The sequence below is a fragment of the Polyodon spathula genome, chromosome 18 (assembly GCF_017654505.1).
Source record: "Polyodon spathula isolate WHYD16114869_AA chromosome 18, ASM1765450v1, whole genome shotgun sequence".
Classification (NCBI taxonomy): Eukaryota; Metazoa; Chordata; class Actinopteri; order Acipenseriformes; family Polyodontidae; genus Polyodon; species Polyodon spathula.
The window spans coordinates 17134904-17147269 of record NC_054551.1 but is presented as its reverse complement, the minus strand read 5'-3'; the positions used below and the strand labels follow the sequence as shown (position 1 = coordinate 17147269).

The window sequence follows — 12366 nt, the reverse complement described above, 5'->3', positions numbered from 1 at the left end:
GTGATGGTTGTTTTTCAGTCAAACAGGATACGTTTGTCTTGTATAAATAGATGAAGTCATACAACCCAGGACGCCAGTTTCAAAATTAAAAAAAAAAAAAAAACCAAAACAAACATTGTTAGTTAACAGACGTATCTTGTTTTTTAAAAAGTCCAGAACGTGTAGTTAGATATATAAAAAGTCAAGAGTAGAAATTTGAATTTTGGAAATGGTCAAGATTGTGTATTTATCGTGAATTTAACTCGTTAACTTACATAACACTGCCGAGCGGGTGAACACAGGGATGTTTGTACAGCTATTGGGTCTATTGTTGCTATGGATGAAGTACTTCACTTGTGTGTTTGTTAATGGAGGTACCGGTACGTGTTACATTTTGATTAGTTCGGATGTCTCGACAGCACGCTGTCGCTACCCTGAATTAACAGACTCGGTTGATGAAAAGAGGAAGCAGTACTCTTGTGCTATAGAGCGATTATACAGACGAACATAACGCTGCCATGCGAGTTTGCTTTCGGTATTGCTAGGTACTGCGGTCTACGACGTCATGAAATTGAAAGCACGTTATTATTGTCAGCCTCCTCTCTGACTCTGGGATTTTTTCATTGTCCGCATGTGGTGTGTTCCGTACACAACATCTAAGGAACATGGTAAATATCTCCGTCGTTAGACTATAAAAAAAAAAAAAATTAAAAAATGCAATAATCTTTTTAAAACCAAAAACGAATTAACGCCTTAATTCACAAAATAACCTTTGTTTAACTAATTCCGCGCCGTTCCGGTAAAACAAATCTAGCTAGTTCATAGTTGTGGAGGTGATATGTAAGTTACTAAAATACTGTAGTATTTAGTACGTTGTTATTTTGTATTTCAATAATATTTTAGCAGATTTAACTTTGTATATATTTTTGTAAAGTATACACTAGTAATCCCTGTGCGTTTAAGCAGATCATATGCGACCCCAAATAACACATGCAGAGTTTGGCTGTGAAAAGCCATCCGGGTCGCAAAACACGTTAATTAGTACACGTTCTAATGTTACTTTTAGTACATGTTGTAATTATTACCGTACTAATTTGGCCGATGAATTTAAAGAAAATAGTACGTGTAGTAAATTAGCCAATTAAAAGTCGCTTTACATCTACAATTTCCCTCCAGTTTGTGGCTGTATAGGGACTTGGCGTTTGGTAAAGACTAGTCAAAGATGGATAGACACGGAACCTTCGAGACGAGTGTCAACAGGTTTCAGAGCCTTAGAAATTGCTTTAATTCAGTGTTGCCGTAACTGAGCAATACATAATTTTAAACAAGCGTTTAAAGATCTGACACTGAATCTAATATTAGGTATGGTAACTCAATATTTTAGTGTAAAACTGACAAATTTAATTAGAAAATAAAAATTTAAAAACTGATTGTGTACATTGTTAATATAAATGGAACCGTATCACGGTCGTTGTCTATTTCAGATTGGAGAAGGTTACACTTAATTACGCTGCATGCCTGTAAAATGGCCATCCTCTACTTAGGTAATAGTACTGCAGAATGACTAGCCCCTACGTAGAAAATGTGTAGTTAATTTACATTTTTTTTAGAACACGTCGTTATGTACTGTGATTGTTCCAAATCTGTAAATACGAAATGCCTGTACGGTTATAATATAACGACCTTTGTTAGCACACGTTGAAAGTATTCTGGAGGTGTATGGAGGCTGTCAGTCTTTCCGACGTCTGTACATATTTAGAGAACCCAACATCCAATTGTCAAACTTGAAAATCAGATTTAAGTGCCTGAATCGGGGTGTTTATGAAGCACGCTTTGTTTCTCCCTAGTTCTGTTCTTACTGATGGCTGACATGCTTGTGGATTGTCTAGGGGGCAACCAGAGGAAAAAAATTCAAAAATGGTGTATCTAAACACAGAACATTGCTCCGCATCTCATAACCAATCCAGAATGTACATAAACCGCTCCACTCAACAAAGCACATGAATAGTATAGGTAGTGAATTTAGTGGCTTGTATTTCAGAGTTTAACATGACGTTTTCAACTGGTGAACAGAGGATCATGTATGAGGGAATATCATCACAAATGGAAGTAAGCGGAGTGAAGCTCAGGGCTGTGTACCCTCTATGCTTGTCTAGTACCTGTACACACAACCCTCTTTATAAACGCCTCTACTGTTGTATTGTTACAGTATATACAAGTACACAGTCCAGCCATATTTCTGTTCTCTTATGACCAAGCACTATTTAGTGCATTGCACTGTTCGTTAAATAATTTAGAAGTACTAAAATAAACTTAATAAATTGCATGACAAACGTATTTCAGTGTTTTCAAAATGGTTTTAGATTCACATAATTTGATTATCTGCGATTGATAAAGTGCAAATGAAAAGAGACTTGTCATGGATTTATTTTTTGTATTTTTAAATCTAGCACTACAGACTGTGAAAAGAAAGAAAGGCTGTTGAAGAGACAATACCTCTAAGTGGCTGAGATTGGTGGATTGTGATAGACGAATCAGGTATGTCTTTTTCAAGCTGGAGATGTCCACTGACTTGACACTGAGAATAAAATAGAAACTCAATGTGGTACAGTTGAGGAATTACGTTTCTTTGTGATGTATTCTGGTTGCTAAAAGATCAGTCTATAATCTTTCTGTAATATAGCCCTCTCTCCTCCAGGGAAGGCATGGCAAATGAAGAGGGGCTGGTGCTGCGCAGTCGCAGGGTGACGTCCAAATCTCCTGCAGCTCTGGAGGGGGAGAGCAGTGCGAGAGGGGCCGACGGGGACCTGCATATAACCAGCAATGGTGAGTGAACCAGGCTAGGCCTCCCTGCAGGGGAATGCACTCGCTGGACCTCGGCTTGGCACATTTAGTTCAGTGCCACGAAAACTTAACTTAAAATAATAATGAAGGGCTGAAATTCAGCAAAAGGTTAATAAAGGAAAAAAAAACGCAAGTGGAAATGTTTCTATCAAGCTCAAAGTTAAACCAGTTTTGTCTTTTGCCAGTCAGATCGTTGTGTGTAAAAGTTGAGTCAACACAGACAGATTTGTATTACTTGTTGGATCTTCAACAGCCGCATCTATCCTGTATGTATTCAAGTGTGAGGATGTTTAATTGAGCAGCAACTTGCCTACTTACACGAATCTGATATGTCTTGAATTTGAAGGCGTTTTGTACTAAAGCAGGGTCATTTCTCACTGACCATTTTAACAACGGTGACAGCAGAACACATAGAAATACTTTGGACTGTAATTAGGAAGTTGTGGCAAAGTGGCTAGTGGAGGGGAACAGGTATAGCGGTGATGCGATGCAGGAGTGACAGGCAGACAACAGTTTCCAGTGAAAAGGTGCTTTTATTTATAATCCAGGTCTGGTGACCGTTAAATAATAAATCCCCGGCTATACACAACAATGTGTAAAGCACGGGGATAGCAATAATAGGGCACAGTCCCGAACAAAACGAACACACGGTCACCAGTCCTGGGTGAGTGCAGACGTGCTTGTGGTGGGTGAAGACACTGTATTTCGTGACGGTTCCGTGCAGTGGTGATCCGGATTGTGCTGACTCTGGTCGACAGCTCCGGATAGGTGAGTTAACTGTCTGGTGGTGCAAAACGCAGACAATTACAAAACAAACACAACACGCAATTCCTCTTTACAACGAGAGCTCCTCTCTCGATCCTTCTCTCTCCAAGCGTTTAACCCAAACGAAGGAGAAGATCAGCGTTACCCTGGCCCCTATATGTAATCCCGCATGATATCAAGATAAACGGTTGCAGCTGCCTTATTACTTGCCGCTGCCTCTCGTTTACCTCTCAAATCAATACGGTCTTACAACAGAGTCGCGCTTCCCTCCAGACTGACCCGCTTCCCTGACCCGGAAACGAACTGTCAGGCCAGCCCTTCCAGATACTTCTCCTCTCGTTCTTTAGCGCCCTCACAGGTTGGGAGGAAGATTCATCACCAGAACTCATCTTTCCGTCACAGAAGTGTACTCCTGAGAGGGGAAAAAAAACATTTAGGGAATTAATGAAAGGTACTGCATCTTAAATATATACATAGATTTCAGATTGTGGTAATGAAAGAATGGTTTGGACATATCTAAAATGCACGACATTGTGTTTACTATGGTGAATTTAATATCGAAATTGCAGAATGAACTCCCTGAAACCATCTTGTTTTTCACTTCAACAATAATTGGTTAAATGTAAAGTAAAAGACAGAAGAGCTGTCTGTGTTGCATGCTCTCATAACAGGACTTCACTAACACTGAGCATGCAAGCTGCAGCACACTATTCCCCATATTACTACTGTACACAAAGGTGCGGTCACCAATTCCATACACAACACTTGCAAAATATCTCCAATGTAAAGTGCTGTGTTCATTGCAGTCATCAGCTGCACAGATGACCTATTCAGCAGACTGAGACAACAAACAAGTGAGTACAGTCATTAAGTTACTGTTTGTGTCAGACTGTGCTTGTTTCAGTACAAGAGTTCGTGATCACAGGAAGGGCGACTTAGTTGTATATAAAATACACCAAGAATTACAGTACAATTAAGAGCAAGATCAAAATACAATGACTTCAGTCCTAATAACAGCAAATACAAAACACAGCACAATTTGATATCGGGGCAGTTCAAGAGCAGATAAGTGTTGATAGTTACATCAGGGTTAGATACGAGTGTAAGTGAAATACAAGATACTACAGATTGGGTTAAATGCAGGATTAAATACAGTAAAATAGGGAGCAGATAAGTGCAAGTTAAAGTGCATTAAAGGCAGAGTGCTATATTGTCCAGAAGGGAAGAGTTGAGTTTTACAGAAGTTGTCTGAAGAGGTGTGTCTTCAGGAGGCACTGGAAGGTGATCAGGGACTGGGCAGTCCTGACATCCGTAGGAAGGCCATTCCACCTCTGCGGGGCAAGGGTAGAGAAGGAGCGGGCTCTAGAGGCACGGGAGCTTAGAGGAGGTACAGCCAGTCTTCTAGTGCAGGCGGAGTGGAGAGATCGGGTTGGGGTGTAGGGAGAGATGAGGGTCTGGAGGTAGCTGGGTGCAGTCTGGTCAAGTCATTGGTAGGCGAGTACAAGAGTCTTGAACTGGATGCGGTGATCAGGAGCCAGTGAAGTGAGCAGAGCAGTGGAGTTGCTTGGGATAAGCGAGGCAGAGAGAACATCAGACGAGCAGCACAGTTCTGGATGAGCTGGAACGGTAGAGTGGCGGACGCAGGGAGGCTGGCCAGGAGGGAGTTGCTGTAGTCTATGTGGGAGTGTACCAGGGCCTGGACGAGGAGTTGCATAGAGTAGTTGGTGAGGAAGTGTCGGATTCTTCGTATGTTGCTGGGGAAGAACCGGCAGGTGCGTGCTAGAGTGGAGATGTGCTGGGAGTTGGAGAGGCAGGGGTCCAGGGTTACTCCAAGGTTCTTGGCTGAGGAGGAGGGAGAGAGTGTGGTAGATTCCAGAAGAATGGAGATAGAGATCAGAGGAGGGGAGGAAAAGGTCGTCAGATTTACAGAGGGTGAGTTTGAGGTGATGTGTGGTAGACAGACAGGTAGAGATACGGGAGGGGATGGTGGGGTCAGAGGGGGGAAGGAGAGGAAGATCTGAGCATCATCAGCATAGAAATGGTATGAGAAGCCGTAGGATGCCATGAGAGGGCCCAGGGAGCAGGTGTAGCGAAAGAAAAGGAAGAGACTGATCCTTGGGACTCCTGTTGAGAGGGTGAGGTTTGGAGGTTGAGCCGGTGCGGTTAGAGAGAGAGAAAGAGAGAGAGGGGGAGGGAGGAAGGAAGGAAGGAATCCGGCAGAGTGGGTTGGGTTAGAGAGATGTATATTAAAATCACCCAACAGGACAGTTGGGGTAGACGGAGAGAGGAGAGGAGAGGAGATCGTCAAGTTTGTGGAGAAAGTGAGCAAGAGGTTCAGGGAAACGGTACAGTACAATTAGCAGGAGTTGACAGGGAGAGGTTAGTTGGAGGGTCTGAAAATCAAAAGTGTTAACAGAGAGTGAGGAGGGGTCAGAGGGGACAGAAAAGAGTAATGAGGTAGAGAAGCCCAGTCCTACATCCCTGTCCAATGAGACATGGAGAATGGGACATGATGTGTAGGGGACAGGGCAGCAGGAGTTAGTGTTATAAGGAGAGAGCCAGGTTTCAGTGAGTGCAAGAAATTCGAGAGAGAGTAGGTAGGCAAAGGCAGAGATGAAATCAGCTTTGTTAGCAGAGGAGTGACATTTCCAGAGGGCACCAGAGAGAGTGCAGGAGGGGAGATAGTGGGGGGGGGGGGGGTTGGGGGGGGGGTTAGGGGAGCAGCGGCAGAGAGATGAGAGGACAGGAGGTAGAGGACAGAATAACGGATGTGAGAGACGGTCAAAGCAGGACAGGAGACAGAGTGGTGCAGTAGTAGTGGGAGGGCACAGATCTGTTTAGTAGTTGGCGTCTTCCAGTGCGCTGCTAGGTTTGGATTTTCTCCCAACAGCCTCTCCTCGCACCCACACTTTGCAAGGGTACTGTTTAACAGCTGCTAAACTGTGCCAAGACAATACTCAAGCAATACAATAGTTTCAATACACTTCAATGGGAGCACACAACTACAAAAGTTGTGTGGAAACCAATCAAATTGCAAATTAATCTGTGTTCAATTTAACCACACTCACCTGGTACTAATCACAAAAGTGGATTGCCCAATTAAAATACCACCTTAATAATGTTACTTAAATATAGATAATGTAAAGAGTTGGAATGAGGCCTCTAGTAGCCATTGGGAGGGATTTGGAAAAGGTCCTCGCTCGGACTGCCACAGATCAGACTTTCCCTTGGAAGTCTGGCCCTTCGACGGCTGACATTCTAAGACACTGATTGCCAATTTATACTATCCTGTAGGCCTGGAGCCATATACTTAACAGTACATTTGTATCAACCTCACAATTCAACACAGCCCAACCACAGTGTGGATTACTTTTTTAATTTGTAATTTAAGTGCAGGTTGCTTACCTAAGCAACCAAAGATTATAACAAAGAAACTACAATCCACTTACTATTTCAACACTAATTCAAACAGCAATGTGAATTCCAGCCAGGGGAAGAAGCACATACCACTTGTTTGCAGATTATGCTGTCAAAACTAAAACGTATCTTAACAAGTTGTTGTATTTTAAGCAGTGGAATATGGTAGAATAAGGTGGCACCCAATAATTAGATTTGGCAACCTATTTTTTTTGGCCTGAGCCATTGGCTTCCAAGGCAAAAAGTTAGTCTGGAACCCTGTCTAGACTGCTGGATGTAAAAAACCCCATCATTTTCTGAATTAATAAATAGTTATAATTCAGTTGAACTGTTTTTCTTTCTGTGGCCAATAGTTTGCTTTATATATGGATCCTAAGCAAAATTACTCAATGTCTGACACTTTGGTCTTGACTTAAGTTTGTTGGCCTTGGTGTCCTCTACAAATTTATTGAACTGAAGGCCATTTTAGCTTTGACTTTTTTATGTCAATTTTAGCGCCCTATATATAGATAAATGGATATGGACTGGAGAGGAGGCGTATAATGGAAAACTATTGCCCCCAAGGGAAGAACTATAGTAGCTAGCTAACAAGATAGCAATGCTGTGGACCAGAAGGGGCCAGGCTCTAAGACTTTTGGAGTGCAAAGCATAAAGGGACTAAAAGGCTCCCAGGGACTGGCGTTGGACCCAAAGGTTCTCAAGGAGAATAAGAGATAACGCCACTGGACTCGAAGGGTCTCCAACAAAACGGAGAGATATGAACAAGGAAGATAACAAAAACTAGATGTATGGACCTTTTGGGGCTCCAGGGGTCTGAAGAATGCACTGAGTTCAGAGGTTGTCACACAAGACTACACACACAGACACACGCACTAAATTAAATACTTATAGTTTATGGTAACATAATAATGTGTTGTACCTTTGCTATTGGTTAAGTGTCAGAGAAAGAGGAGGTGGACCATCTATACAGAAGGGTATTTAATGTCATGCAAAAATTGTAAGGACGAGTATTCTGTTTGTCCTGTATCTGGGACCAGACTCCCTGCATATTTCAATAAAGTTGTGTTGAAAATTAAATCCTTTGGCAATTTAGTAATGCCCGGCCACGCAGCATTTGACAGGCTGCATAAACCGAATAAGCGTGTTTGTGAGATCATATTAAGAGAGGTAATAAGAACCTATGGTGCAAATCGTAATAAACTGGGTATGTTATTAAACAAAATGATATAAAACTGATTAATCTGTGCGTGTGTGTGTGTGAGATTTCTCTTATCAAGGTTCGTAGCCCCTTTTTTAAGCAGACACCGGAATTGAAGTTTTTATGCACTTCTGAGCTATTTTATTATTTGTAGAAGTAAAATAAATTAAAACAAACTCCTAACTCCCCTCGGAGTGCTAACTAAACTTTTCTTCACAGTTCTAACTAACATCGGACGGCTAAGCAGTTTACCGATAAACAAAGAACTATTTTTCAAACACGCACAAAAAGGTTTACACCCTACCTTTTTGTTAAACCACACAGGTCTCTTCACAATGACTGCGTGTCTGTCTCTTTTTCTCTCTTCTTTTTCTTTTTCTCTCTCTCTCTCACTGGAGACTGTCCTGAACAAACATTTATTTGCTGTTGTATACCTGCATGCTAATCCCAGGCAGGTGACGCTAATTAAATAATTACACCTGTGGCTATGCAAAAACGCATTTCTTCCAGGCACGGATCCTGCCACTTTTATATAAGAACATAAGAAAGTTTACAAACAAGAGGAGGCCATTAGGCCCATCTTGCTCGTTTGATTGTTAGTAGCTTATTGATCCCAGAATCTCATCAAGCAGCTTCTTGAAGGATCCCAGGGTGTCAGCTTCAACAACGTTACAGGGGAGTTGATTCCAAACCCTCACGATTCTCTCTAAAAAAAGTGTCTCCTATTTTCTGTTCTGAATGCTCCTTTGTCTAATCCCCATTTGTGACCCCTGGTCCTTGTTTCTTTTTTCAGGTCGAAAAAGTCCCTTGGGTCGACATTGTCAATACCTTTTAGAATTTTGAATGCTTGAATTAGGTGTCTGCGTAGTCATCTTTGTTCAAGACTGAATAGATTCAATTATTTTAGCCTGTCTGCATATGACATGCCTTTTGAACCCGGAATAATGCTGGTCGCTCTTCTTTGCACTCTTTCTAGAGCGGCAATATCCTTTTTGTAGTGAGGTGACCAGAACTGAACACAATATTCAAGATGAGGTCTTACTAATGCATTGTACAGTTTTAACATTACTTCCCTTGATTTAAATTCGACACTTTTTACAATGTATCCGAGCATCTTGTTGGACTTTTTTGTAGCTTCCCCACATTGTCTAGATGAAGACATTTCTGAGTCAACAAAAACTCCTAGGTCTTTTTCATAGATTCCTTCTCCAATTTCAGTATCTCCCATATGATATTTATAATGCACATTTTTATTTCCTGCGTGCAGTACCTTACACTTTTCTCTATTAGATGTCATTTGCCATGTGTCTGCCCAGTTCTGAATCTTGTTTAGATCATTTCGAATGACTTTTGCTGCTGCAACAGTGATTGCCACTCCTCGTATTTTGTGTCGTCTGCAAATTTAACAAGTTTGCTTACTATACCAGAATCTAAATCATTAATGTAGATTAGGAATAGCAGAGGACCTAATAATGATCCCTGTGGTACTCCACTGGTTACCACACACCATTCTGAGGTTTCTCCTCTAATCAGTACTTTCTGTTTTCTACATGTTAACCACTCCATAATCCATGTGCATGAATTTCCTTGAATCCCAACTGCGTTCAGTTTGAGAATTAATCTTTTATGCAGGACTTTGTCAAAAGCTTTCTGGAAATCTAAATAAACCATGTCATATGCTTTGCAATTATCCATTATTGATGCTGCATCCTCAAAAAAATCAAGCAGGTTAGTTAGACACGATCTCCCTTTCCTAAAACCATGTTGACCGTCTCCCAGGACCCTGTTACCATATAGGTAATTTTCCATTTTGGATCTTATTATAGTTTCCATAAGTTTGCATATAATAGAAGTCAGGCTTACTGGTCTGTAGTTACCTGGTTCAGTTTTGTTTCCCTTTTTGTGGATCGGTATTACGTTTGCAATTTTCCAGTCTGTCGGTACCACCCCTGTGTCAAGAGACTGCTGCATGATCTTGGTTAGCGGTTTGTAAATTACTTCCTTCATTTCTTTGAGTACTACTGGGAGGATATCATCCGGCCCAGGGGATTTGTTTATTTTAAGAGCTCCTAGTCCCTTTAACACTTCTGCCTCGGTTCTGCTAAAGTTATTTAAAACTGGATAGGAACTGGTTGACATGTGGGGCATGTTGTCCATATCCTCCTTTGCGAAAAGTAATCATTTAATATATCTGCTATTTTTTCTTCATCTATGATTTTACCATTTGTATCTGTTAGACATTTAACCTCCTCTTTGAATGTTCTCTTGCTGTTGTAATTTAGGAAAAACATTTTGGAATTGGTTTTAACCCCCTTAGCAATGTTCATTTCTATTTCTCTTTTGGCCTTTCTAACTTCCTTTTTGACTTGCGTTTGCAGTTCCGTGTACTCTTTCTGTGTACTTTGTTTTTGGTCCCTTTTTAACGCTCTGTACAGTGCCTTTTTTTACTGAATATTTTTTTTAATTGAGCTATTAAACCATTGGGCAATTTAGTCTACTTTAGGGATATAGTTGTTTTGAGCCTCTAGTACTACATTTTTGAAGAACAGCCATCCTTTTTTTTTTTTGTGGATTTTTTCTCTATTTTACTCCAATCCTACTTCTGTTAGTCTCTGTTTCATACCTTCATAGTTTGCTTTTCTAAAATTGTAAACCTTAGCTTTAGTCATTACTTTTGGGGTTTTAAAAAGCACTTCAAGTGAGACCATGTTGTGGTCTGGGTTTGCTGGTGGTTCTCTGACCTTTGTTTTAGTTATTCTGTCTTCGTTATTTGAAAAGACTAAATCAAGGCATGCCTCCCCTCTAGTCGGTGCCTTGACAGATTGTGTTAGGAAGCAGTCATTTGTCATTTCCACCATTTCAATTTCGTCCGTCGTGCTACTCACCGGGTTTTCCCATTGTATATAGGGGAAGGTGAAAACCCCCCGTTAGTATGGCTTCTCCTTTGCTACATACATTTCTAATGTCATTGTATAGCAGATTATTTTGCTTGTCCTTCCTGTCTTTCCTATACAGTGTATACCCACAAATATTATATCCGTCCCCATCACTCTCAGACAACCAAGTTTCTGTAAAACCTATCGCATCATAGTTACTTGTTAGTGTGGTAGCTTCAAGTTCTAAAATAGTTTGTGATACTAGCATTTAGATAAATACATTTAATGGTTGTCTTACCTGAGTTGTTGTCCTTGTTTCTCCCCCCTTCCTTTAAAGTTTAAATGCTTCTGAACCTGCTTGAGGATCTTTTCTCCAAGTAGATTGGTTCCCTTTTTATTTAAGTGCAGTCCGTCCCGTCTATACAGGTAGTCCTTGTCGTAGAATGTTGTCCAATGATCAAGATAGGTGAAGCCTTCCTGTGTGCACCACATCTTCAGCCATGCGTTTTAGATTAATTATTTCCAGCTATCCATATGGTCCTTTGCAAGGTGCTGGCAGTATCCCAGAAAATACCACAGTTTTGGTTTTCTCTTTTAATTTCCTTCCTAGCTCTCTGAATTTGTTTTGCAGGGATTTTGGTCTGTCTCTTCCAATGTTGTTTGTACCGATGTGGACGATTACTACCGGGTCATCTCCTGTTCGTTCTAGGAGCCTGTCCTTGTTCTCAGTGATGTGTGTGACAAAGGCCCCTGGAAGGCAGCACACTGTTGTAGTAAGGGGGTCCAAACTGCAGACTGAACTTGCTGTGTTTCTTAATATGGAGTGACTTCCCTTCTTTTTGCTGTCTGGTCACCACTGTTAATAGGGTCCTGGTTGTTGTTGTTGTTCCTTTCGTTCTCTTGATGTTGGTTTTCCTCATCAAAATTTTGAAGTGGCTCAGATTTGTTGGTTGTTTTGATTTCTGGTGGTGGTGTTTGACGAAGTTTCTTTTTTTCCCTGCTTCTGCCTACCTGAACCCAGCTGTTCTGACCTTCTATCTCCCTGGTGGCTTTCAGTCTGTTAGGAGTGGTACAGACTTCCATGAATTGTGGGTGTGCCAGTTCCTCAAGATCCTGTTGCTGCCTCATTTCTTCCAGCTCCATTTCTAGCATACTTACTAGTTTCTGCAAGTCCTGGATTGTGCGGCACTTTACGCACACTTGGTTTAGCTCTACTGGGTTTTCTTGGATTTCCCACATCATGTCCCCCCCCCCCCCCAATTTGTCAGTTATGGAAGACTACAAAGC

General features: G+C 41.3%; 1 protein-coding gene across 4 annotated transcripts in view; it reads left to right on the top strand.

Moving 5' to 3' along the window:
• soat1 (sterol O-acyltransferase 1) overlaps window positions 1–12366 on the top strand; it is a 39499-nt gene that overhangs the window by 219 nt on the left and 26914 nt on the right. Inside the window, exons 1-3 of one of the 4 annotated variants that reach the window (XM_041277112.1) lie at window positions 97–647; window positions 2430–2517; window positions 2678–2805. In XM_041277112.1, coding sequence (XP_041133046.1) covers window positions 2685–2805 — 121 coding nt within the window. In that variant the 5' untranslated portion in view covers window positions 97–647; window positions 2430–2517; window positions 2678–2684. Of the gene's footprint in view, window positions 1–96; window positions 648–1999; window positions 2089–2429; window positions 2518–2662; window positions 2806–12366 lie in introns of those variants that run through there. The other 3 variants (XM_041277113.1, XM_041277111.1, XM_041277114.1) reach the window with 3 other exon arrangements.